The 24,584-nt window shown below is 49.6% G+C and overlaps 1 protein-coding gene across 2 annotated transcripts in view; it reads right to left on the reverse strand.

Moving 5' to 3' along the window:
* The window catches only part of IMP4 (IMP U3 small nucleolar ribonucleoprotein 4), a 124,352-nt gene that overhangs the window by 39,149 nt on the left and 60,619 nt on the right, over window positions 1–24,584 (reverse strand). For both annotated transcript variants that reach the window (XM_069647570.1, XM_069647571.1), the window contains exons 5-7: window positions 24,304–24,436; window positions 23,206–23,360; window positions 19,621–19,715 (exon numbers count right to left, since the gene is read on the reverse strand). In XM_069647570.1, the coding sequence (XP_069503671.1) occupies window positions 19,621–19,715; window positions 23,206–23,360; window positions 24,304–24,436 (383 nt within the window). The remainder of the gene's footprint in view (window positions 1–19,620; window positions 19,716–23,205; window positions 23,361–24,303; window positions 24,437–24,584) is intronic.

Below are 24,584 nucleotides of genomic sequence, written 5' to 3' on the forward strand. Positions count from 1 at the left end.
TCATTAGTGCCGGGACTCGGAGGACGCGGACCGGAGACCAGAGCAGGAAAGCTGCAGCTGAATCTCGGTAAGTGCTATACAAAAAATAAGCACTAGCTGCGGTTTTTTTTCTAAGTTTTCCGGGCTGGAGGAGCCCGGAAAACTTAGAAATGAAACCGCAGCTTTAAAAACGTTGTATTTATGTTTGCGGTCGCTTTTGAAGCGACCGCAAACATAAATAAAACGTTATTGTGTTGGAAAACGCTGCGGTTATAAAACCGCAGCGTTTTCCAACACAACCGTGTTGTGTCTGCCTGAATCTGCTTTTCCATTTGGGGCTCTCGGGCTCCCCACGGGGAGCCAGAGAGCCCCAAATGGAAAAGAAGATTCAGGCAGACAACGTAGCATTTCCCATTTGGGGCTCTCGGGCTCCCCACGGGGTGCCCGAGAGCCCCAAATGGGAAATCAGCTGCAGGTAGAAACACTACGCGGCATGTAAACACAACCGCGTGTGTTTCTGCCTGCTGTGGCTTTCACTTTGGGTCTTCGGTGCTCCCCTGGGACAATCGGAGACCCAAAGTGATAGCCACAGCAGGCAGAAACACACGCGGTTGTGTTTGAAAACGCTGCGGTTTTTCTTTCCGAGTTTCTCAGGCTCCTCCGAGTCGGAGGAGCCTGAGAAACTTGGAAAGAAAAAACGCAGCGTTTTCAAACACAACGTTGTATTTATGTTTGCGGTCGCTTTTGAAGCGACCGCAAACATAAATACAACGTTTTTAAAGCTGCGGTTTCATTTCTAAGTTTTCCGGACTCATCCAGCCCGGAAAACTTAGAAAAAAAAACGCAGCTATTGCTTATTTTTTGTATAGCACTTACCGAGATTCAGCTGCAGCTTTCCTGCTCTGGTCTCCGGTCCGCGTCCTCCGAGTCCCGGCACTAATGAAGGGAAAGCCACCCAGCGGTAGACTTTGTTTACTACAGCTGGCTGGCTTTTCCTTCATTAGTGCCGCAAAAGCAAAAGCCAGCACAGGAGGGCCTCCATTTCACAAAATGGCGGCGCCCCTGTGCTTGCTTTTTTGAATTTTGAGCTTGAATAGCTCAAAATGTTACATAGGAAGTTTTAAAACGGAGGATGCTAGTATTTTTTTTTAATGTGGCCTATCTATTTTTGAAATAAAATTTTTTACTAGAGTATCCCTTTAACTACCAGCAACTACTCACCAGAATCAAAACTTCACGTCCCAAATGACTACCATTTCAGTCAGGGTTCCACCCCAAGTGTAGCATCGAGTGCCACCATACAGATGGTGATGGATGCCCTCCAAATCAAGCATAAGGAACAAGTTACTTACCTGTAACTGTTGTTCTCCAGCATGGGTCTGGCATGGATTCACATGCTCATGAATATTCCCCGTCGTCAGGCTGGGAATCCTCGGTAAAGAAAAAACCAGTATCAGTTTCGTTTCTGATCTGTCTTTCGTAGTAATAACCAATCACTGGTCTCTGCGTCATACTGACCACAGCCAATGACTGCCCTCTACCTAAGCACCGCCTCTGGCAGCCATCTTCAGATTTGGAAGCACGTGAAGTGGCAGTATGACCAAGTGAAGAGCCGCAGAGGGGTAGGCGGGAGGGTTCGCATGTGAATCCATGCCAGACCCATGCTGGAGAACAACAGTTACAGGTAAGTAACTTGTTCCTTCTCCAGCATGGGGTCTGGCATGGATTCACATGCTCATGAATAAAGAATACATAGCAGTACACACATGCACAACCACGGGAGGTGGCAAAGGCTCAACATTAAGCATCACATCAACTCAACATTAAGCATCTTACCTCCTCACCAGGCTCACCTCAGGCGAACAGGTTGCGCAGCACTGCTTGGCCGACCCTGGACTCCTCCCTGGAATCCCGGTCGACGCAGTAGAATTTCGTGAAGGTGTGCGTCGACCTCCACGTAGCAGCCCTGCATATGTCCAGCAGGGGCACACCAGATAGGAACGCCGTGGTAGCTGCGATCGCTCTGGTGGAATGGGCTCTCGGACGGCCAGGCAGCGGTCGGTTTGCCAACCGGTGACAGTACATGATACAGCCGGAGAGCCATCTGGAGATGGAAGCCTTCGAGAGAGCCTTCCCCTGATTGACAGGTCCAAAGTTCACAAAGAGTTGTGACGTCTTCCGAAAACCTTTCGTGCGGTCCACGTAGAACTTCAGCGCTCTAGCTACATCCAGCGAGTGCAAAGTCCTCTCAGCCGGCGACGAAGGCGACGGGAAGAACACAGGTAACACCAAGGGTTCGTTGAGATGAAAGTCCGACGGTACCTTGGGCATGAAGGAGGGGTGCGTCCTGAGCACTACCCTCGTGTCGTGGAAAGTCAAGTACGGGGCCTTGCAGGAAAGGGCCTGGATCTCTCCCACTCGTCGTGCGGAGGTGATGGCCACGAGAAAAGCTGTTTTCCACGATAGAAACTTCAACGGGGCCGAGTGCAGAGGCTCGAACGGAGGTCCCATGAAATTGGTCAGCACCACGTTGAGCTCCCACGCCGGGGCCGGAGCCTTCACCGGCGGGAACGATCTGAACAGTCCCTTCATGAACTCTTTCACCAGACGATGAGACCACAAGGACGTCCGGCCCGTGGTTCTGGTGTATCGGGAGATCGCAGCAAGATGAATCTTGATGGACGCGTGTGCCAGACCAGCTTTGGCCAGCGTCAGCAGGTACGGCAGCACTTGGGGAGCCGTAATCCGTAGAGGGTTAATCTTCTGTGCGTAGCACCAGACAGAGAACCTCTTCCATTTGTGTCCGTAGCATTTAAGAGTCGAGGACGCCCTGGCCTTTGCAAGAACCTCTCTGCAATCGGCCGGTATGTCGTATCCTCCAAACTCTAGCGCTGCAGGAGCCAGGCCTGCAAGTTCAGCGACTTCGGGTCGTGGTGGAGGATGGCGCCTCCTTCCCTGGAGAGTAGATCCGCGTCCGCCGGCAGCTTGATTGGCGGGGACGCCGACAAGTCCAGAAGGTCCGGGAACCATATCTGCCTCGGCCACGCAGGTGCGACGAGGATCATCCTGCACCGTGACCTCTTGAGCTGGTTGACGAGCCGGATTAGCAGAGGCAAGGGAGGGAACGCGTAGAGGAACAGGCCCTCCCAGGGGAACGAGAAAGCATCGCCCATGCTCCTCGTCTGGGGAAACCTGCTGGCGAACCTCCGGCACTTGGTGTTCGTCGCCGTCGCGAACAGGTCGATCTGGGGTGTGCCCCACCGTCGGAAGAGGCGATCCACCAGATCCTGCCGTAGTTCCCACTCGTGGCACGAGCGCAGCTCCCTGCTGAGTGAGTCGGCGATGGTGTTTTTTATCCCTGCCAGATGAAACGGCACCAGAAGAATCCCTTGGGCGACGGCCCAATGCCACAGGTCCTGCGCCTCCTTGGACAGCGCTGGGGACCTGGTTCCGCCCTGTTTCCTGATGTAAAACATGGTGGTGGTGTTGTCGGTGAAGATCCTCACCACCTTGCCCTTGAGGGACGGAAGGAAGGACCTGAGGGCCCAAAACACTGCACGGAGCTCCAGGACGTTGATATGCAGGGACTTCTCCGTCGGGAGCCAGAGTCCCCTTGCGTGCAGATTTTCGGTGTGCGCTCCCCACCCTTCTAGGGAGGCATCCGTGGTCACAGTCACCTGGTGGGCTGGGGTCTGGAAGTCCATGCCCGCCGTCAGATGCGCGCGGGTGCCCCACCACCGTATCGCTCGTCGGAAACTCTCGTCGAGCTTGATCCTTTCCTCGAAGCTGCCCGTCGTCTGGATCCAGCGCGCATCCAGGAACTCTTGCAACGGGCGCATCCGGAGCCTGCACATGGGAATGAGGTAGATGCAGGAAGACATCATCCCGAGGAGGGACTTGATGGACCTCACCTTGGCCGCGTCGGCCACCAACATCCGTTGCACCTTGCCCAAGATGGTCCTGGTCCTCTCCTCCGACGGGGAGGCCAGAAGGGACACTGTGTCGAGCCTCGCTCCCAGAAACAGTGCGACTTGCGCGGGCACCAGGTGGGATTTGGCGTAGTTCACGGAGAATCCCAGGTCCGTGAGGAGTTGGACGGTCCTTGCCGTGTGGACCACGGCGAGCTCCCTCGTCTTGGCGCGGATGAGCCAGTCGTCCAGGTAGGGGTAGACGTGAATCCCCTCGCGGCGCAGCTGCGCCGCCACCGGTGCGAGGCACTTGGTGAAAACCCTGGGTGCCGACCGCAGTCCGAAGGGAAGGGCTTTGAACTGGTAATGACGCCCTTGGACCACGAATCTGAGGAATTTTCGGTGCCCCTTTAGGATGGGAATGTGGAAGTAGGCATCCTCCAAATCCAACGACGATAGGAAGTCTCCTTCCTCCAGCTGACCCAGGACGTGCTGGAGGGTGACCATCCGGAACTTCTGCGCCTTGATGAACTTGTTCAGGCGTCGCAGGTCCAGGATGGGGCGCCATCCTCCCGTCTTCTTCTTCACGAGGAAGTAACGCGAGTAGACTCCGGAGCCCCGAAGCCTCTTTGGGACGAGTTCGATGGCGCCCTTTCTGAGCATCGCCTTTACCTCCAGGAGAAGTTGAGGGACGTGAAGTTCTTTCCTGGCCACGGGGGGGACGCGCGGGCACCTTCTTTGAAACTCGAGCGCGTGGCCCCGGGCCAGGGCGTCCAGCACCCAACGGTCGGTGGAGATGGACTCCCACACGCTGACGAAGCCCGCCAGCCGGCCTCCCACCGGGGTGCTTCGGTGGGGGCCCGACCCCACGGCCGGTTCAATCCTGCTTGGACGCGGCCTTGCCGCCTTGGCCTCCTTGGCGACGACGGCGGGGGCCGCCAGACTTGCCTCGTCCTCTGTAGGCCTCTTGCGACGACGAGCGGGCCGCTTGACGGTAGGAAGCGAAACCGCCGCCGGAACCTTTGGAGGCGCCCTTGCCTCCGCCGCTCCGAAAGGGCGTCCGCCGTTGCTGCAGTACTCCAAGGGCCCGGGCCGTCTCAGTATCCGCCTTGATGGCCTGAAGGGAATCGTCCACTGTCTTCCCAAACAGGTTGTTCCCGTCGAAGGGCATGTCCAGGACCCTGGTCTGGACGTCCTGCCGAAAGTCCGTAGCCTTGAGCCATCCGCGACGTCGAAGGCAAACGCCGTTGCCCATCTGGCGGAACCCAGTGTCGGCGATGTCCGTCGCCACGGTGATGGCGTGGTCCGAGGCCACCTCACCTTCCTGCAGGATCTCAAGGGCCTCCGCCCTCTTGTCGTCCGGCAGAAAATCCAGCAGGGGAGCTATCTTGTACCAGAGTTCCCTGTCGTAGCGGGCCACGATAGCCAAGGCGTTGGCCGCTTTAATCGTCGTCGCCGCCGACGAGATGACTCTGCGTCCCATGGCATCCAATTTCTTTCCCTCGCCGTCCGGCGGGGAAGTCGACGTGGAGGCCGCACCCCCCCCCGCTTTCTTCCTGGCTGCCGCGGAGACGACGGAGTCCGGGGTAGGCTGCGCCCGGAGGCATAGGGGGGCCGAGTCCGGGACCCGGTACTTTTTCTCGTACCGGTCTCTTTTCGCTGGCGTCGTGGAAGGGTTCTTGAGGAGGGAAAGGCCCTCATCCCAAATGTCGTCCAACAGAGGCACTGCGAGGACCGTCTTCCTCTTGGTCTCGCGCCGTTGGTAAAGGAAGCCTTCCTTTTTCTTCTCCTCAGGGCAGAGTTGGAAAAGCTCGGATGCCCTGGCGATCATTGAGTGGAACGATCCAATCTCGTCGGGCGGAGAAGCCCTGGGGGGAGGCGACGACGGAAAATCCTCGTCGTATGCCTCGTCGTCCGTACCCGTCGCTGCCGTGTCAGTCCCCGTATCATCCCCTCGGGTGGACGGGGAGGAGGGCTGGACGGGGCGCGACGGTTGAAAAGGAGGCGGTGGATGGATCCTTCTTTTCTTGGTAGGGGGAACACCAGAAGGTCCCGGTTCTGGATCCCCCGACGGGAGAGGTTCCTCCGTCGGTAACGGTAGTCTCGTCCTTATCTCGGAGCATAAGGACTGTATAGCCAACAAAATGGCCGCTGAGTTGTCTTGCGGCGCTGGCAGAGGGGAATCCGACGGGCGAGCAGGGGCCCCGTCGGTATCCTCGACGATGTCGTCGTCGTCACCTGCGTCGGGGCCCATTCCGACGGGCTGGTCTTGTTCCACGCCTAGGCCGTGGCTTAAGACCTCGATCAGTTCCTCTTCTGAGGTTGAGGCCGAATCTACGACGACGCCCTGCCCCCCCTTCTTCCCCACGGAGGGTTTCACGGGGGTCCTATCGATGGGCACGAAAGAAGACTCCCTCCGAGGAGGCAGGGAGATTCTGGGCCCCGAGGCCGCCACCACTGGTGCAGCCTCCACAGGCTGGGCCAGGGCCGCCGCGACCGTTTCGATAGAGGGCTTGGTCGAATGGATCAAGGCCTTCACCACCTTAGGTGCGCTCACCGCCTTATCCTTGAGGGAGGGGGCACTGCCACGCTCCTCCTCTGCCTTAGAGCTCGACCGGGGTCTCTCCAGGAGCTTCGCCGGGTGCTCGGCCTTCCTCTTACCCGACCCAGAGCGTTGGCTCGTGGTTGATGGTGCCGGGGAGGGTGCGCCCTGCCTGGCGCCCGTAGAGCCCGACCGTTCGGCGCTCCCGGTGCCAGCGGACTCGCGGTGCTTGGCCTTATGTTGGGCCCCCGTCGCCGGGGCGCCCTCAAAGGTCTTAGAAGACCGCTCAGATTTCTTCTTCTTCTCGCCAGACGGGCTCTTACCCTCCAGCCAGCTGGCGAGACGTTGATGGCGGTCCTTCATGGTCCGTTCCGACATGTTGCCGCAAAACGCACAGTCCTTCTCCACGTGCGTCTTGTCCCCATGAAGGCAGTAAAGGCAGAAAGAGTGTTCGTCCTCCTTGAAGACGTTCTGCAGCTGGCATCCAGGGCAGGCCCTGAACAGCTTTCCGGGCGTCGAGCTTCCCTTCTCCTGGGCCATCTCCGAGACCGGGCCTGAGAAGCTTCTGGAGTCCTCCGAAGTGTAGCTCGACGAAATCTTCACCCTTGAGGGGCACAGATGAATCCGACACGGGTCCCCGTTGATCGGATGTAGGATCGGTGGAGCTTGAGGCTCTTTTGACCGAAAGAATCGAAGTTTTTGTGAAAAAGCGCGAAAAAATAGCACTAACGCTCGAGAGCAATAGCACGAGGATCCCAACACATGAACGTGCGGTAAAAATCTGAAGATGGCTGCCAGAGGCGGTGCTTAGGTAGAGGGCAGTCATTGGCTGTGGTCAGTATGACGCAGAGACCAGTGATTGGTTATTACTACGAAAGACAGATCAGAAACGAAACTGATACTGGTTTTTTCTTTACCGAGGATTCCCAGCCTGACGACGGGGAATATTCATGAGCATGTGAATCCATGCCAGACCCCATGCTGGAGAAGGAGAATGTTTCTTACCTGTAACTCCTGTTCTCCAGCATTGGTATCTTTCATAGATTCACACGCTGTGAATATTCCTCACAGTCAGGCTGGGAATCCTCAGTTACTTTTTGATTCCCCTTGCCCTAGTTAAGTAGAACCTACATTTTGTAGCCCAACACCCTTGTAATGGGTGCTTTTGGTCGCCACCAATGGGACCTCGAGTAGTCCTAGACTAGACCCTCCTCTTACCCTCAGATTCTGACCCTGTGGTGGTGATAGATATCCATAGGGTGTATGTGGGTTTACCCGATTCGGTGGAAGGAAGGCGCATGTGAATCTATGAAAGATACCAATGCTGGAGAACCACAGTTACAGGCAAGAAACTTTTTCCTTCTCCAGCATTGAATCTTTCATAGATTCACATGCTGTGAATAGATTATGTAGCAGTACACGGACACTGGCGGTGCATACAGGTAAAAGCCCACCAAAACACCTTGCAGCAAATCCATAGGATTGTACCTTATAGGAATAGGTGCTGTAGAACTGCTCTCCCTGTATGAGCTTTGTTAGGACTGATTTCTTTACTCTGGCCTGGTGGACAGTTGTATAGAAGGCCAACCTATATTGTGACAGGAACAACTCTGGGGAGATTTAGTCAAACCAGTTCAAGGTAGCAAGGCTAGTGGTCTAGGCTAAGTCTCAAGAGGTGGTGAGCTTGTAAGGGGGTCCACAATGAGTACACAGAGTGAAGCAGTCAAGGAACACATTTAGACAATCGGGTATCTTTACTTATGGCCAAATAACAGTGAAGAATGACCAACGGGTAATATCACGCTATACTGAAAATTAGATACATATATACAATTAATGGAGTAGGGCAAAATACACATCAACCCCCTGATAAGGAAGGTGTAGATTAGTATTCGCACTACTAGTCTACAGAGATTCAATCCGAACTTCAGATGTCCATCCCTAAAATGTATGGGGCGTTGCGCCCAAAAGTTCAGCAAAGTTCCACATAGTTTGAGAGGCTGAAAAAAAATGAAGGTAGGGTCTCTGGGGTCCCGTGAACAGTTCCAATTGTTAGGGGACGAGTTAAACTAGCTAACAAACGTGTTCCCAACTTTCGGAGTGCTTGTGTGAACAAGCAATTGCAAAGTCAAAGCAAAAGGGAGTTTGGGGGTCAGGTAAGCTACAACTCACCCCCCCCCCCACTGTACTCCCGATTCTTCACAGGACTTGGTAGGTCGATTGAAGAAGGTTCAAGGTCGCTTTACCCGCGGTCAGCCTCAGCCCTTGATTACCAGGCGATGCAGGTTCGAGCAGCTCTCTGGTCAGTGTCTAATGCTCGTGCAAGGTCTCCCAGTTGAAGAATGCAGCAGAACACGATGCAGGGCCCCTCTTAAGACAGGAATGGATGCAGGTTGAGACGACTAGCACCTATGCACAACGACGCAAAAGGAATTCACATGCCCCGGTCAGACTGTCCCTCCTATCTCGGGTCCTCTTGATGCTAGGAACACAAAATGCAGAGGTAAGTCTTTTGCACAAGCCGAGGATCCCCGCCCCCCCCCCATCCCCAAGTTCCAGGCCTCAACTCGGAATGGGCGATGTCTGCAGCACTTTAGAAGGCTCTTCTTCGTAGGACATAAGGCGGACGTCGAGAATGGATGTTCCCTCCACTCCAAGGGTTGCAGCTCCTTTGCAGAACTGCTGGAGATCTTCCACATGACAGGGCATCTACCAGGGCAGCAGCAGAAGTTGGTTGCCGATGGGTCCACTTCCAAGTCTTGTAGCTGGACATGAGTCTTGGTTCCTTCAGTTTCTTCCAGGATATCTCTAGAGTGTGTGCAGGGGTCCTCCTCTTATCCAAAAAGCCAGGTAAGAGCAGAAGCTCCCACTAGCCAATGACAGATCACAGACAGACAGACAGACAGACATACAGACACACACCCACCACCACCACCACCACCACCACCACCACCACCACCACCACCACCACCCCCCCCCCCCCAAAATCAGGACCACTGGTGGCAAAACTAATTAATTCCACCCACACACTGGCAACAGTTTGTGGATTGACCAGTCCCAGCCCCCTCCCTGGCAGCAAACATACATAGCCCTCCAGTAGTCCACCAAAAGCCTCCGCTTTCCCCGAGCACAGAAAGTCCATATAAAGATTTTCCTGGCCTCACAGGCCAAGAGGAAGGCTAAAAAACAAGACAGCCATGTTAGGGAGAATTCTCATAAATGTGCCAATTCCTCCCACCTTAGAGTCCTCCAGCTCTTTTGCTGAACTTTGGGAAATGGGAAAGGACAGCCAGCCTGCTGGGTGAGTGGCAGCTAGGCTGGGAGAAAACTGTTTAAAAGGCGAGTCTCTTGGCTTGGAAGGCAGAGTCGACCATTGGAACGAAAGAACCGAAGACGAGATGGAAGGGGACGGCTGCTGCAACTCCTGGACCATTGGTTTGCCCAGCAAAGCCCTGCTTTCATCTCGACAGAGAAGCCCTTCAAAGACGACTTCTCCCTTTGAGTTGGTGGGACCAATCAACTCGTAAGCCACCTGGATACCATTCTCAGAGCTGGTTGTATTTTCCTCAGAGTGCTGCAGGAAACCGAATAGCCAGGGAGGAGGACACCAGTTTGTGTGCCTGACGACAGCTACCGGAATCGAAGATTTATCAGCTTTGTGACCAGTCACCGTGCAGTGCAGGTGTCCCCCGACGTCCTCCCTCTTGTCCCCATGACTAAGGCTCAGGAACAGCGAGATCTGCAGGAACTGGCAGGAACAGAAGTCTTCTGTTGCATCTTTTTCTTCAACATAAGGTACTGAGAAAACCCGACCAAGAGAACTTACCCCTCACTGTGAAAGTGCATGAAACTAGCAACTTGCAGGCCTATTTAGCTTGTGACCCGACATAAAAGCTTTCTTCTATGAACTACTTCTGAGAACCGTGGCAAAGACTTTTCCGATTAACTACAAGAACCGTTTTTACTGATACAAGACTCTAGCCCATTGACTTTGGCCTACCTATTGCATTGGACCAACTCCTCTGGTGAACTCCCAACTATTTGCAGTGTTTAAGAATAACTACTATTCGTTTTATTAACTTATGCGTTTTTGCACCTACTTCAAATGCTCTGAATGCCATTTTGCTCCTCCTTCAAAGTAGTTTAAATGCCTCAGAACCGCGTAGTGTGAAGTACTGTAGAATATTTTGTGTGATATTGATTGCCTCCTTTTAGTGAATGTTTTCTAACTGACTGTAATACATTAATGAGTGCTTTACCAAGAAACCTTGAGTATAAGAGTCGATTTGAATACTTATGATTGTAGACCTCCGTGTAACACCCTTACAGCTCACATTCCCTCTTGAGATAAGCCTGGCTGCTCAGCTCTCTACCAAAAACTGTGTGGTACAGACTTATACCAAAGGTTGGTTTTGCTTACACCTGTAGTCATAGTTGGGTGTGGTGGTCCCAGAGGGTACTGCATGCAAACTCTGCCCAACATCCTTGAGTTGGTGGGACCAATCAACTCCAAAGTAAGCCACCTGGACATCCTTCTCAGAGCTTGTTGAATTTCCACAGAGTTGCTGCTGGAAACCGTAGAGCCAGGGAGAGGAACACCAGTTTGTGTGCATTGTTTTTAAGTTGGCCAAGAGCTCCAGGAAGATCCTCTGGACTCCCAGGAAGCAGGACTGACCGAGCCTGTGCCTCCTCAACAGATTGTTGTAGTGCACCTTAAGGGTACTGCGTAGGATCTTGCCTAACACAGTTCCACAAGGTCGCAGCACGACGTGGGAGTGGAACTAACCAGGCTCTAGCTCATCCTTTTTGGGATTCCCCAGGTCGATTGAAAGGAAGAGTTCCAGCAGGCTCCAGTTACACAGCAGGCTCCCCGAGTGCTGGAAATCGCTACGGATGTTGTTTCGTCATCTTCCTCTTCGGTTTCAGCTCCAGTGGTCGATGTGTCAGCAGCTTCCAGCTTCGAATATTTAACCGGACAACTTTTGGAATCTCTCCCTGCATTTTACAGAAAGGGGCAGTCTCGCTGTCATACACTATGGAGAGACATAAAAAGTTCACCCATAAAAATAGTAAGTCTAGGTGAGAGGGGAAAGATTCCCCTTCACCTAGGGACAAAATGTTCTGGGGTTGACACAGGTCAGGAAGATTCATCATAGATATGAAAATCTTACCCAACACTAGGGAGTTGGCCGCTTCACTGTTGTGGCCCCAATTGCCAAGACCTTTTCCCCCAAAGGTGTCTGTTTTTTTGCCTCATTGTCCCCTGGAATTGCTCACTTCATTTTTCGGCTTGCCGCCACCGCATAGACTGCCAGCTCAGGAGACGGCTGAGAAATTTTGGTGCATTTTCTGGTGGGTTGTACTTTTTAAAATGAAGGTGGCCTACCACCACTGGGACTGTGAATGGGTGTTTCATTGTTTCAAGTCCCTCTTGCCAGACGTGGTCGAGGAAGGGAATTGAGACTACTGCCTTCCTCCTCTTAGCGATATAGCCAAATAAAAAGTACTCATCCTCATCCTTGGAGGCCAAACTCTTTGCACGCCCTCATAACTGTAGAATGGAACCCCATGTTTTAGGGAGAATTCTCAGAAATGTGCTAATTCCTCTCTTCCTTAGAGACCCCCAGCAACTTTGCTGGATTTTGAGGACTTGAATTTTTTAACCTGGAGAGAGCAAGACCCTTTTTCCCCCCACTCTCTATTTTTAATGTGATTTTGAACACACCGTTTCTTTTTGGTTATGGAGTCTGACAAACTCCATAGGCATCATCTTTTACATTGTGTCACACAGCACCTTCAGTGCAGTGGCATAGGGAAGTCTTTCAGATTTCCCCAAGGTTTAAATACCTTCTCTCGGATAAACTGTTTCCAAGAGTAGTAAAGTGAAATTGACTTTACTTACATTTGTCACTTTCTATACCCAGCACACACTATGGAGGGGTTACTTAGTATCCCCTCTGTCTAGCTTCTCATGTAACATTTGTAGGTTACCCTTTCCTCACTGAATGGCTGGTGGCAGTGGCTTGCTTTTTACTACCGCTGTGGGTTTTTACTGCGGGCTGCGTTCGCAGCCACGGAAAAGCACCCTAGGGTGCCATTTTTGTCACAATGATCCCAGTCTTCTTCTTACGCCATTTCTTTGTGGAAAGATCCTTCTTGAGATTTACTCTGCGCGCCAAACCAGGTTTGGTCCCTTTGTTAGTTTTGTCTTTGGTGGGATTCACAAGTGAAGCCTGCCTCTGGCGCCAGGGTGTCTGGCGGGGGCAGGAAGCGAGAGAGGTGATATGATTGGTTATTTATAACGCGCTTAATACCCAGAGGTTTCTAAGCGCGGACCCGGGGATGGAACCCGTGTTGCTCCGTGTCGTCTTGCTTCCAAGGCGACCCACTTTGCCGCCGAGCTATCCTCCCTCTTGTTAGGTAAGGTTTGCACAGAACTGGTAAATCTTCCTGACCTGGGCCAACCCCAGAACTTTTTGCTTTACTAGTGGGATATTTTTCCTTAATACCACACTGGGTGGGAACCTTTCCACACTCACATGATCTTTAACTCTTTTATGGGTGTCATATCACCTCCATAGTGTCTTTTTAAAGTTATCCTCTTTAACAACTTACTGGCAATAAGTGCCTGTTGCTGGGTTGCCGTAGGGGCTCCCCTTTTAACTTTCTTGTGCTAACCTTGAGTGAGCTACAGTTCTCAAAGGTAGAAAGGATCTTTCCAGATAAATCTAGGGGTAGGTAAGTACTAAAACATTATATGAAATCACAGTATAGAAACCCAACACTATACTTGAAAGTACACAGACCCAAGTATAGACCTTATTTTAAATACCCAACAGTAGTTCTAGGAAAGTCAAAACCTTTTCATACACATTCAGTATAGGTCACACCTATTCGTGGGGAGTAAAAACCAATGGTTACTTTTTACAATTACATTCAGTTATGCAAGGGCAGTAGACCCTTCCAGTTGCATAATGATTCTCAATACAAAATCACTTAATCAGTCAACTGGACAATATATCTTTGTTTAATAGTGAAACACTTATTCTAGGTGCAGTAAAAACCAATAACTACTTTTGTGATAACACACAGTTATACTAGGTGAGTAAAACCTAAGGATGTAATATACAATTGCAGGTGCTTTTGAAATCAGGGAAGCCCAGATTGAGGTGGGCAGTAACTTTTGTAACTTATTTTTGGATGGCACACAGCTAACACAAGGTAAGTAAAACCCACATACTTTGTTTAACCTCAAAATGAAGGGGAAAATAAAACCCAAGGTTGCACTTTACTTGAATGACTCAAAGTTATTCTAGGTAGGCAACAACCTAATCCAGACTTATTCTGGACAGGCTAGCAGCAAGTCAGGGGAAGCAAGATCCAGTTGGGAGACACTGATACAATTATCCTCACAGGCCTAGTCTGGTGATACCAACACTTTACTTTTGGGAAGAGGCGCAACCTAATCACAGGAGAGTAAAATACTGTCACATCTACTTTCTATTAGACTGGCAAAACAGTTGCTAAGGAAGAAAAGATGTTAATCATACTTTTAAGAATAGTCCATCACACATTCAAGATCAGTAAGAACGTGTGTAACTGTTCACTCTTGAGTAGAATGAATTACCAACCAACTCTTTACAAGTAACTTTTAAACACTTATTTTCTTTTCTAGGCAGAAGTCCCAATCCCTTGAAAGTCTTTCCCTTATTCTTGGAGCATGAGTGTTCAGTGGCAGAAGGGGGGGGGGGAGATCACTAGCAATATTGACCAACAGGCAGTGTCAGAATAGGTTCTTTAGTAGCAAAAGTCAGAGTTCCTTAGGAAAACTAGGCAAACAGATAAGTACTTTACTTTAGAGTTAGAAGAGGGTCCATGGCCTTCGCAGTAGACACCCTAGCAGGATTCTAGCAGTGGGACTGGGTGCACTGGATGAGAGGCCTCCCCATCACAGAAAACAACCCAAAGCTACACAGAAGTCCTAACAGGCTTAAGGTAAGTACATACCCAAGCCAATACAGTACCTCAGCATTGAAGAAGATTTTTCAGCAGGAGAACTTCAGGGTCTGCAGCCAAATACCCGGTCAGTGGATTCCTGGTCGTGGAGACTGAAAACAAGAGCTCAGAAGGAACTTTGCAGCAGGGATCAATGAAGAAGGCTCTAGGCAAGGTTTAGGTTTCCCTCATGACTGAATGTGGTTCTGCGGATTTGGCGCCTTTTCAAGGAGCACAGAAGAAGACAAAAAAAATTGCGGTTGAATTTGCGTCGTTACAAAGATCCAGCACTCTGGTGAGGGGACTTCATACTCGATTCGTGTCTCTGGAGATCCACCAGGATGCCCACGAAGTTTCAGCGACATTCGGAGACTGTGCACCGCACAACGGCTTGAGGTCCCAGGGTATTGGAACAACGCATGGTCGCAACAACGTGTGGGATGGCTCAAAATGCAAGTCTTGAGTCTAGTGGGTCTCACCAGGCTCTGGGTCGGGGGCCGTCGTTTTCAGAGTCCCCAGTTCGATTGGAAGGAAGGGCTACAGCAGGCTCTCGTTACACAGCAGGCTCTCCTGTCGCTGGAAATCGTTTCATCTGCTTTTCCTTTGTCTTCCTCTTCGGTTCCAGTGGTCGACTTTTCTTCAGCTTCCAGGTTTGCAGTATTTATCAGGAATTACAGCACAACCTCTGCATTCTCTCCCCACATTTTACAAGAATGGGCTGTCTGGTGGTCCAATCAGGATAGCCAGCCCACCATTGGGATGTCCCCCCTTTCAAGCAAGGCGCAAGACAAAGGGCTGGTGAGTTTTGGACTCCTCCCTCACTTCCTGCTCTCACAGACAGATTGGAGCCTGGGCGGAGAGTCCAGGGGACTCCCGCCGAAGACAAAAATCACACAAAGGAATTTCCTGCTCTGGATGTCAGGGAAGGAATAAAACGACAAGAAACACTCAAATGGCGAAAAAAGAAGACCGGGCCATTTTGGTAAAATGAGCACCCTTAGGTGCCTTTACTGCAGCTGTGAACACAGCCCACGATAAAGGTGCACCAAATTAATACAAGGTATCACTGCCACCAGCCATTGATGGTAAGCGTGTCACTGTAACAGAATTGTTACAGTTTTAGTGTGAAAGGGGATAAATTGTATCTCCCCAGCACTCACATAAGGTGGGGTGTGCTGGTTTCACTTAACAAAATGTAAACGGGATCGAAAAGATCCTTTCTATCCTTGGAAACTGTAGTTCACTCAAGGTTAGCAAAACAAAGTTCAAAGGGGAGCCCCTAGGTCAACCCAGCAAAGACAGGCACTTGTCAATAAGTGGTCAAAGAGGATAACCCATAAAAAGAATTAAAGATTATTTGAGTATGGAAAAAGGTTCTCACTCACTGAGGTATTATGGAAAAATATCCCACTAATGAAGCAAAAAGTTTTGGGGTTGACCCAGGTCAAGAAGATTTACCAGTTCTGTGCAAATCTTACCTAACAGAGTGGAGGATGCCGGAGGGGATGGGACAAAACAACCTGGATTGCGAGTGTCCTCTGGAGGACCATGCCCCGCGATGTAGACCTGGGTCTGCTGTGCCATGCTGGTTGAGGTGTTTTAAGGCCGGTACCACTGGCCTTAGAGCTGCATCGAGCGGAGTGATAACCTTCTGCAGCAAAATTGTAGGGCCTGTGGGCTGGTTAACAGTGCCTGCACTTCCCTTTGTTGGACTTTTAGGTGGGTGGGCCCAGTGGGCAGTGCTGGACCTGCCTCTTCCTGTGGTGGTCTGCCCGATAGGTCCCCTTCCGGAATGAGACTCCCTGGTGTTGGAGGCCTAGTTGGAGTCTCCTCCTGTATCACAGTCGACTTTTCCGAATCGGACCTTTATGCTTGCTGATTCTGTGTCTCGAAGTCGGTGTCGACTTTGTACTGTAATATCACCTCTGTCATTACATCGGAATACTGGATCAGGGAGACCTGGCAGGTGGGTTGCGGTTGCGTGGGCTAATCTGGCTGCGGAAGCTGCATCTCTTGAGGACGTTTTTGCTTCTCCGTCGACGGGGTTGTCGTCGAGGTGCCCTATTTCCGTGGTTATTTGGGACACAGGGAGGTTTCCTTCCCCGCTGCAGAGATTACAGGCTGGGGCGACGGGACAGGGTTTGCGCAGTCTTTTTCCCTGGGTTTCTTTGTCGATGAGTCAGTTTTATGATGTGTCGTGGACAAGCTAGTTTTGTGGAGTGTCGTTGACGAGCTGGACTTTTGGAGCAGAGTGTATGAGGGAGTTTTGTCGAGCGTCGTCGATGAGTTAGTTTTGCTTTGCATCGGCGAGGGGCTATCTGCCCTCTGCTTCGCCGCAGTTAACATCGACGGGCGAACCTTATGTGACTTTTGATGCTCCTTCTCTGTGGTCTCTGCTGGAGGCTGCTTATGCACCTTCCATGCCCCGACTGCTTTTGTTGACATTGCTTTAGCATTTTCAGAGTGGCCAACAATGAGCCGCTTACGTCCACGGCCATGGTGGTTTTGACCAGGGCCGGTGGTTTCAGGTGTTCGTGGTTCCCCCCCCCATTCCCTGCCAGCCCCTCTGGACTCTGACTTTGAAGAGGCATTGCCCTCTCCCACTGATCGCGACTTATGTTTGCGTTTCCATTTTTCAGTTGATTTGCCACCACCTGCTCCCATCTTCTGGCGACGACAGACCTTCTCTGGGCGATGACAGCCTCTCCGGCCCCTTAGACCGTCTTCTCTCGCCTGCTGTCGACGGCTCGTGGGCAATTCTGTGCTTGGTCTTTTTCATTGGCCGCTCTACCGACCTGGCCCTTTCCCTCGACTGCAGTAGTTTCCCTGCCAGAGCAGCCATGCTCTTGGTGAATTCGACATCAGAGGGGTACGCTGGGTAGTTCCCCTCATTGAGCCCGCAGACCAGCCTTCTGTTGCCATCTTTGAAAGTCTTGGAACCAAGACCTCGACAGACAGTGCAGTTTCCAATGGTGTGGTGGGGGTACAGGCAGTATATACAGTCAAGAGTGCATCTCGCCCTCATATATGTTTTCAGACCACAAGTGGCACAGGGCTTACAAAAGGGGTATCCTTTTGATCTCCATCCCCAACAAGCTACCTCACCTCAAAGCCGCAAACCTGATATTGTAGAAAATGTTTTGAAGATCTTAACCTAGACCATCTGTGGGGACTCCCTCAGCTGAACCAGCGGTTAGAATCTGAGGGGAAGAGGAGGGTCTTGTCTAGGGCTACTCGAAGTCCCATTGGTGGGGACCAAAAGCACCCATAACAAGGGTGTTGAGCTACAAAATGTAGTTTCTTCTTACCTAAGGCAACGGGATTAAAAAAAGTAACCAAGGATTCCCAGCCTGATGACCGGAAATATTCACAGCATGAATCCATGAAAGATCCAATGCTAGAGAAGGGTCATTCATGCCCCCTCATCCTCGTTCACCGCTCAGCTGCACACGGTCGACCACTGCATCCTCCTCTGCCTCCTTGCTGACAGGAGGGGAATCTCTGGCACAGTCCTGAATTGGTTTTCCTAGTGTCTCTGGCAGACAGCAGGCCATCCAGATAAATATGTCACATTCTCACCGACTCCCAGTCTACTGCAGAGTCTTCTCCAAGGCTCCATCCTCTCACCAATCCATTCCAACCTTTACACAGAGCAGACTTCTCCAAGATCTCAATGTAGCCATCCATGAATACATGGATGATACTCAGTTGTACATTAGAGTAAAAAACCCACAGGACATCAGTCTCTGTGACTCCCTAGCTATAATCCGGTCTTGGAGGTCCAGTTGTTCTAGTACCAAAGGCAGGATCCAAGGAGTTGAGATTATGTGTGGACTATAGAGCTCTAAATGCAGTCACTAAGACCGATGCCCATCCTTTGTCAAGGACAGATGAACTGGTGGATAGACTTCTACCTCAAACTTAACCCAGCCAAGACCAAATTTGTCGCAATTGGTCCCCCCTCTAAACAACTTCCCCAACAATGGCTCTATGAGAAGGATTTAATCCACAACTCTTGAATTCAGAAACATCCTTAGACTTCACCATTGACAGCAGCCGGTCCTTCCAGGAACACATAGCCAAGAAGGCCCAAATGGCCTGGTTCCAATCGCCACCATTCACACAAAATAAACCACTTCTGGATCTTAGTGCAGGCCCTTGTACATTAATTTGCCCCTGCTCACTTGGCTGCCCTAAAAGCAGTCCAACACGCTGCTGTATGCTTTATTATGGGTATCTGGAAATTTGACGGAATCACCCAGTCCTATGCGGACTACAATGGTTTCGTCTCTAGGCCAGGATACTGTTCAAAACTGCATTCATCACCTACAAAGCAGTCACGAGTAGCACATAAGCGCACCTGGCTGCTAAGCTCCACATATCTGGCGTCACACGCGCCTCACCTAGCACATCGACCAACGAGTTTGAATCACAACTCGAGGACCCGCAAACAAGCCTCTTGTCACGCATCCACCCTCTGGAACTCGACCCTGGAAACCGTCTCAGAAGGACCCCACAGTTCTCCAATTTTGCAAGAGTCTCATAGCATGACTTTTTCCACAATGGACACAAATACCAGCACACAAACCTCAACTTGCAGCATTGTGTTACTATTAAAAGATGCCATCCAAATGTTATCTATCCACACACTGTACAGCACTTCATCAAATCAAATATATATCATGTCTGGACAATTACTGGTAGCGTTTAACTCTTACAAAGTATGCAATTGTACAATAACTTATATCTGCCTGTGCTGAAATGTACACACACAAATATCCCATTGTATTGGTTGTTGCCGACTAGGTCGTCACCCACACTTCAAAGTCCCAAAGCTTATTACTAACAAAGCAAAGTCTTAATAAACATTCAAACTTGAAAATAATTGGTCTGAGATTATCTTTAGGCTTTGTACTTCTCACCAGCAAAAAGGAAGTCTCATTAAGTGCTCCCCCATCCCTCTGAAAGTCTAGCTGTGGCATTCAGTCATGTTATCAATGGTTCAACCAAGGTAGTAATCAGGGACACTGCTTTACCATTTCTAAATCTTAATATAGGGCTAGACAACGCATGTTATATTTGAACACATGGTGAAACAAGACTAGCCCTCTTTTTGCTTTCACAATAGTAACAAACAGCAAAGCCTGACTGAATTCGATGTAATATTGGGAAAACGTGGCCATTAAAATCACCTACCGAAACGATATGTAGTCATCCTGGTTGGCAAAAGTGATTACCCTTTTACTTTCATCCTTTGGAACAGGGAACAGATATTTCATGATACTGGAAACCTGAATCAATCAAAAGATGGCAACACATGAATTAATTTATAATTTTGTACAGTAGAAGAGACGTTTTACATGCAGAAGGCGAGACCATTTGCAGTAGGATTGGCCAGATTATTTGAAATTAAAAATGTATTTGTTTTGACTTTTCATTTGCTAGCACCTAGTATTTAAAGCCCCTGGTAGTACCCATTACCCTTTCCATTAGGAAGTATGTTCACCGTAGGCCGGGCAAAACTATGCTGCTACAACCATATGACCTCTGGCTTTTGGACATCGTGCCACCAAGTGATTCAGGCCCATTTATTTAGGTTTATTCTTGCGACGCGTAAAATGCCACAAGCGACTTCAAAGTATGCACACAAAATGACTACGAGGAAGGTCAGTGGAACAGGGAGGAATTACTGGACTCTGGAAAGGTAGGATCTTGAAACTACAAATTTGAGTAACAATTTCCAGGCAAAAAGGAATGAGAGGGCGGGGACATTTCCGCAGCTTCACTGCAAGGACCACCACATCTCTGCCTACCTTTGTAATAATATTGACTTTCGGGATGAGGTGGTAGGGGTCAGCTCAGTGGAGTAGGGAGCCTTTAGGACAGAATTTCATTTTTGGTGGTTGTGCAGTTCCATTTTATGTGACTTCTACTCTTCTTGTGCAACCACCTTCAACCGCCCATTTGGATTTTAGGTTTGCTGGCTTTTGTGGTCAGAGGGACTTCGGCTGAAGTCTCCTTGCCACTGCAACCCTTTATTAGCATACATTCCCATGTCAGCCCCTGGGACACTGGTGCTTTTCAAGCCTGCCTATTTTGGCAGTAGGGCGATTGATCACTCTACATTGGTTTTTGGAGTAGGCTGGTGGCAACTGCAATTTAATTTTGGCTTCACCAGAGGTGCAATTTAATATAAAGCATTAGTAGTAGTAGCTACATGTATCTCTTTGGTAGCCAGTGGAGAAATAGTGCATTTTTGTAACGCCTGTTCTTAAGCAATTCTGTTTCTGGGGCTTTTCCTCTGTTGAGGGAAACCACAATGCAGACCTAAAGTGGATGTTGTGCAGGCATGGGGTCCCTCCAAGTTTAGCCCTGCACCATTTATTGTGGTCTGGCCTTAGACCGGACACGTCACATTTTTGGTGGGCCGGAATCTTAGTTTTTGGGGCCAAACCATTGTTAGGGAGAATTTGCAGAAATGTGCCAATTCCCCTGAACCTTAGAAACCCCCAGCTCTTTTTGCTGGACTTTAGGACTATTGTATCTCTACACTCTCTCGTGCATTTTTCAGTGATTTGGACTGGTTTCTTTTGACTTTGGAGTCTGACAAACTCTATAGGCATCAGCTTTACATTGTGACACACAGCATCTTCAGTGCAGTGGCACAGGGAAGTCTCTTTGAGCCCCCAAAGGTTTAAATACCCTTTCTTGGTGAAACTACCGGTTCCAAGAGCAGTGAAGTGAAATTGACTTTACTTACATTTAGTAACTTTCAAGACCCAGCACACACAATCTTCCCATAGGGTGCTGGAGGGATTACTTAGTATGCCCTTTGTCTAGTTTCTCATGTAGAAAGGGTAACTTTAAAATGTTACAATGAATGGCTGGTGGCAGTGGTTTACTTTTTACTACCATTGTGTGTTTTTACTGCAGCTGCAATTGCAGCTTCAGTATGGCACCCATGGGTGCCCATTTTGTCAAAATGGCCCAGGTCTTCTTTTTTCATAACTTATTGTTGGAAAGGTCCTTCTTGAGATTTACTCTGCGCGCCAAACCAGGTTTGGTCCCTTTGTTAGGTTTTGTCTTTTGCAGGATTCACAAGTGAAGCCTGCCTCTGGCTCCAGTATGTCTGGCAGGGGCAGAAAGTGAGGGAGGTGCCCGAAACTCCATGCTTGATTCCCTTGGTTACAGGAATGCACCCAAAGGTGATCGGCCGGCTGGCTGGCAAGGACAGCCCCACTGCTGCTGTGTGATTGACAGCTAGGCTGGAATGAATGGGAGAAACCTGCATAAAAGGCAAGGCTTTTTGGCTTGGAAGGCAGAGTCGACCACTGGACGAAGGATTCCGAAGAAGAACTTGGAAGAGATGCCTGCTGCAACTCCTAGACCGTTAGTTTGCCCGGTGAAGCCCTGCTGTATTCGATGGTGGGACCAATCAACCCCTAAGTGAACTCGTTTGGACATCTTCTCGGATCTGGCTGTACTTCCACTGCTGCTGGAACCGAAGTGCCAGGGAGAGGAACACCAGATTGAGTGCATTGCTTTTAAGTTCAGACCCGAGCCTCAGGAAGATCCTCCAGACTCCCTTGAAGCAGGACTGACCAAGCCTGAGCCACCTCAACAGAGTGCTGGACCCCAGATGTGAGGAAGTCTAGAGTGGTATCTGAGAGTCTGCAGTGGTGCCATTTGCTGAGAAACCGCGAAGTGCCACTGAATTGAAGTTTGACCTTTGCTGCCGCCAACCTTCTCATTGTGTTGCAGGAGTCCCCAGACGTTTTCCCTCTTGTCCCTACGACTGAGGCACAGGAACAAAAGGATCTGCAGAGCCACACAGGAACAGAAGCCATCTGGAACCTTATTTCGACAAACCTTTTTAAAAACATTATGCAAGACTTTTACTTACCTGCAAAGAAGATCTTCAGCTCCCCTAGACTTGCTCAACTAAAATTGACTGCCCTTGCTCCCCGAGAGACTCTTCTCACATCTGACTTTGTCTTTTTACCTTTCCCCCAGGAAAGGGTTCATTTACTTTGCATTGGAGGGTTCAAAAGAGTACTTACCAGTTTATGAATTATTTGTTAACCTTGGTTTTATTCCGCTAGCTAACCTTTGCATCAAACTCAGTATTGCTCTAAATGTACCAGTATAAATCAATGTCCACCGTGTCCTAGCTATTTAAGTCACCTAAGGATGTAGGAAGTATCTGTATGCCATCCCCAATGGGTCATCTGATTTAGAGAAACAGAGTGTGTTTTGAAGTGTATTATTTTGAAGTGTTACATGTTTGCTCCCTTCTGAAGAAGGCTTATATAACTTAAATAAATATGTATTGTTCAATCAAAAACCCTTGAGTAGAAGGGTTGATTTGAATACTTGTCACAGTGAATCTGTGTAACCACTCTACTGCTCACATTGACCCCTCTTGAGATAGATAAGCCTGGCTGCTCAGCCACACTACCAACCTGTGTAGTACAAACTTATATGAAAGGTTGGGTTCCTGTTGCCAGGAGGTCAAGGTTGCTGTATTCTTCCAAAGGATACTGCACACAATCTCGCCTAACACTTCCCATCACTAAAAGTCTATTTGTATTGTGTCTGCCCCAGGTGGGCTTGCATTTGAGGGTCAGAAGTGGGTTGAATCTTAACTGACCATTTAATACAAATATGCCGAATAAGATTACACCTCAAAGGGAAGATGTATTAAGGGGGGAAGAGACACAGCATGCCTGACCCTGATGCAGTCCTTTTCACATTCCAAGCCACACAAAGCGCAGTACTTACCCTCTGCCCCAGGCGTGACGTGAAATTATGAAATATCAGATGTGGATATGCCTCCGACATAGTGCCCAAATCAGGGATGTCATGACGCATCACAACGTTACAGAGTGTGAAATATGCAGTGGGTCCAAATGGGAGGTGGCACACGATCAGCCCATCTGTAGGGAGAATAAGGGGATTGAGCAGGCTACGAGGGTTGTACAGAATTTCATTCACACAAAAGGGAAGGGGGGTAACATTCTCCAACTCCAAAACTACCCATAACACCACACAAGGAATCAACAATATCAGTCTGTATGCCCAGTAGGTGGTAGAAAAGTGTTACGTAGGACTAGAGTGTGACAAAGGCCCACAAAGCAATTAGTTCTGGGTTTATGAATCTTCACACAAACCTCAATGACCAGAAGTGCCTCGTACCATAAAGCGCATAGTAGCACGTGTACAGAAATTCATAGCACTGTGTCTGCAACAAAAAAACATTTTCACTATCACGCATCACATTTGTGTAAATGGTTGGTGCTGGAATCCAAAGACACCAGCTCTCATCTCAGCTCACGTATTATTTTTGATATGTTCCTAATGCGGACCTACCTCCATAAAGCAACAGACTGCTCTAAAAAAAAAAATCTATGAGGCACATGCCCAGACAGTAGTTAAGTAGAAGGTAACGTGATACAACACTATATTTTTGCACTAAACCAAAATGTCCAGTCTTGGCCAAAGCATTTTTACCCAATACTCCTTCCCTTACCTGGCAAAATGGGCAGTGCCGAGAAACAGGCTAAGCACACAAAAAAACTTGAACATTTATGATAAAATTAAAATAAATTCCATCAATTTGACATGTGATTGGGTTATTTTTGTATAATGTTAGGGGCTATGCAAGCAAAGGCAAAGCTTTGTTACAGTATAAATTCACAAGTACACGTGTGCACATTCTGAGAAATATTTAAACACTGGATTTCCTATCCCATGGTAATGAACTGGCATCCAGGCTCTTAACTTAAAGTAGGCACTAAACACTTCTTACTTTTAAACATCAACCACAGCAACTCATACCATGCTCTACACACATTACTTGCACTTGTTAGGGTCACTCACCTGGTGTCCCGCGATGTTCATGCACAATGATGAGATCAGTGACGCTGTTGGCTTTGCAGGCCTGCACCAGCGAGCCCATTTCGTGTTTGCCCCTGTTCATACGCTGAGCATTAGGGAAGATAAGTTTCACCTCCTGATTAAAGAGAAAGATGGGGTGCTCACTAACCATCACATGTGAGACTGTGCAAACAATGCTTATTATTGGCTTTGGACAGCAACCAGTCGCTGGTTGAATTCTATGCAGCAGTTCATAGCCATACTAAATGTGCAAAAAGCAACAG

The sequence above is a fragment of the Ambystoma mexicanum genome, chromosome 2q, assembly GCF_040938575.1.
Source record: "Ambystoma mexicanum isolate Mex_15411 chromosome 2q, UKY_AmexF1_1, whole genome shotgun sequence".
Lineage (NCBI taxonomy): Eukaryota > Metazoa > Chordata > Amphibia > Caudata > Ambystomatidae > Ambystoma > Ambystoma mexicanum.